Source organism: Anopheles arabiensis, chromosome 3 (assembly GCF_016920715.1).
Source record: "Anopheles arabiensis isolate DONGOLA chromosome 3, AaraD3, whole genome shotgun sequence".
In the NCBI taxonomy this organism is placed as follows: domain Eukaryota; kingdom Metazoa; phylum Arthropoda; class Insecta; order Diptera; family Culicidae; genus Anopheles; species Anopheles arabiensis.
The window spans coordinates 84663473-84665573 of record NC_053518.1 but is presented as its reverse complement, the minus strand read 5'-3'; the positions used below and the strand labels follow the sequence as shown (position 1 = coordinate 84665573).

Here is a 2101-nt window from a genome sequence, read left to right as displayed (position 1 = left end):
GTTTAAACAAACAGCGCAACTTGTACGGTGCTTCCCTAGACAAAAGCTTGCGTGCGGTCGCAGCTGAAAACAGAAACACAAAATATTTAAAGCATTACAACAGAAATACCTGGATTTCTTTCTGTTTATTTGCTGCATACTGCAAATTCAAAACTGCACCAAATATTTCAGATAACGAGCTGGGTCGCACTTGTAAACGGAAGGTGTATTTGTTACGCAAAAGGAACATAGTTGCATACGTGCCATTATTATTGTACTGCTTTGATATTACGGAATTCTCGATGTGAGAATTTGTACATAAATACCGCCGCCAGATGGTGACACAATTAAGTCAACCTTTACCACTACGAGGACAACACACGATGGCAACGGTCAATCTCTACTACCTCGGGTTAGTATGCTTGCTAGGTGTCACTGCAACTGCGGCATCGCAATGCTACCGTGACGCCGGCCAGCTGAAGCGTGTTGTTCAGGCACAGGAGGAGTGCGTCCGATATCTGCGCATACCTTGCGCCCGCCTAGCCGTCTACAACAAGTTCATCTACCCGAACGATGCCGAAACGCAGTGCATGGTGCGCTGCATGGGCCTCAACCTGGGCTGGTGGAACGATACGCACGGCGTGCAGGAGGCAGCAATGCGCAGCTTCTTCCATCCGGACCCGAACGACTGTGACTACAAGCGGCGCACTTACCGCTGTCTGCATTCCCAGCGTCTCGACAGACCAGCACCGCACGACGAGGCGTGCGAACGTGCGTATGAGTCCTTCCGGTGTTACTACGAGCATTATGGCAATCTCGTCGTAACGCCTCAGTTTATTCGACTCAACGCGCTTCAACAGCTCGATGTGCTGCTGCAGTGTGCCGATATGCTGCAGTATCCCATGCCGGACCGTTCGTTCTCGTGCGCCAAAACGCATGTAGCAGGTGCGGAAGGTGATTTCGACTGTGTGTTGCGTTGCTATATGCTGAGAACGGGATTGTACAGCGAGCAGTATGGACCAAATCTGGACCGAATTTACGTACAGTGCAATAACTACGCGAACGAGACAGTGTTCCGCGAAACTACCGATGCCTGTTACCAAAGGCTGCGGTCAGACTGTCAGGACGAATGTACGCTGATCGCTCGCTATGTACGCGAATGTTTTCCGGCTGGAGGTATTATATTTTTCGAATCTTTATGGTAAATTTGATAACCCATTTGATACCGTGAAAACCCAATATCCAAACCAAGGTTGTACATTTGAAGCTGGAATGACAGTGGGCAGCTACGCAACATTGTATTAGATGGTTTTATTAGATGGAAAATAACAATCTGGATTAAATCTATATCGCTGTCCTAAGAACAAATAAATGAAATACATAATTAACTGCAATCAATTGCATATTGAATATAAATGAATACAAAAGAAGAGTGGTTGAAACACCTGCCTGCTGCTATTGAATTAAAAATTTAATCTATATAACAGTGCAAAATTTGCTCATAGATAAATACTTCAACGTTTTTTATGATCCAATACAGACAATATGAGGTGAGTAGTCCTAGTCGCTACGTTTGATATGGTCTGGAAAACAATGTAAAATTCATTCTGGCCATCTTCCTCTGCAATACAAAATGTATGAAAGTATTGTTACATTTTGACACAGTCAATAGTTTGATGTTGTATGTGAGCATCAACACAATGCATGCGCAAAAGCGGCTGTGACCGTTCTAATATACCTCCCTTGTATGTCTGTTTAAAGGCGTATATTCGTAATTAGTAATAAATAGTATAATGAGTTAATTAGTATTTCGTTTGCTAGTCTCTAAGTAATTAGAACACATCTTAATGTTGTGATCGGGTGAAATCATAAAGTAATGTAAGTTCATCTAATTAAGAGTTGAATAAAGTCCAAAAGACATCAAATCTCTTAAACATCTTTTTCGGGGATGGATAATTTATTGAACGAATTATTTTGAATTGATATCGTGCGTAGGGGGTTTTCAGAAGTTCTGGAAAATCTGTAAATTGTAGCACCATAACATTACGAAAAAGGATTAGCTCTAAAATGTTCTAACAATTTATCTTGATCTATTCATTTTAAATAATATTAATACTATATG

The 2101-nt window shown here is 41.9% G+C and overlaps 1 protein-coding gene across 1 annotated transcript; it reads left to right on the top strand.

The window, feature by feature from the left end:
* The first annotated feature begins 314 nt into the window (after positions 1 to 314).
* LOC120904132 (general odorant-binding protein 45-like) lies at positions 315 to 1377 on the top strand. The gene has a single exon (XM_040313918.1). It carries the CDS (start codon positions 315 to 317, stop codon positions 1182 to 1184), a length of 870 nt encoding a protein of 289 aa, XP_040169852.1. The 3' UTR covers positions 1185 to 1377.
* The last annotated feature ends 724 nt before the right edge of the window (positions 1378 to 2101 follow it).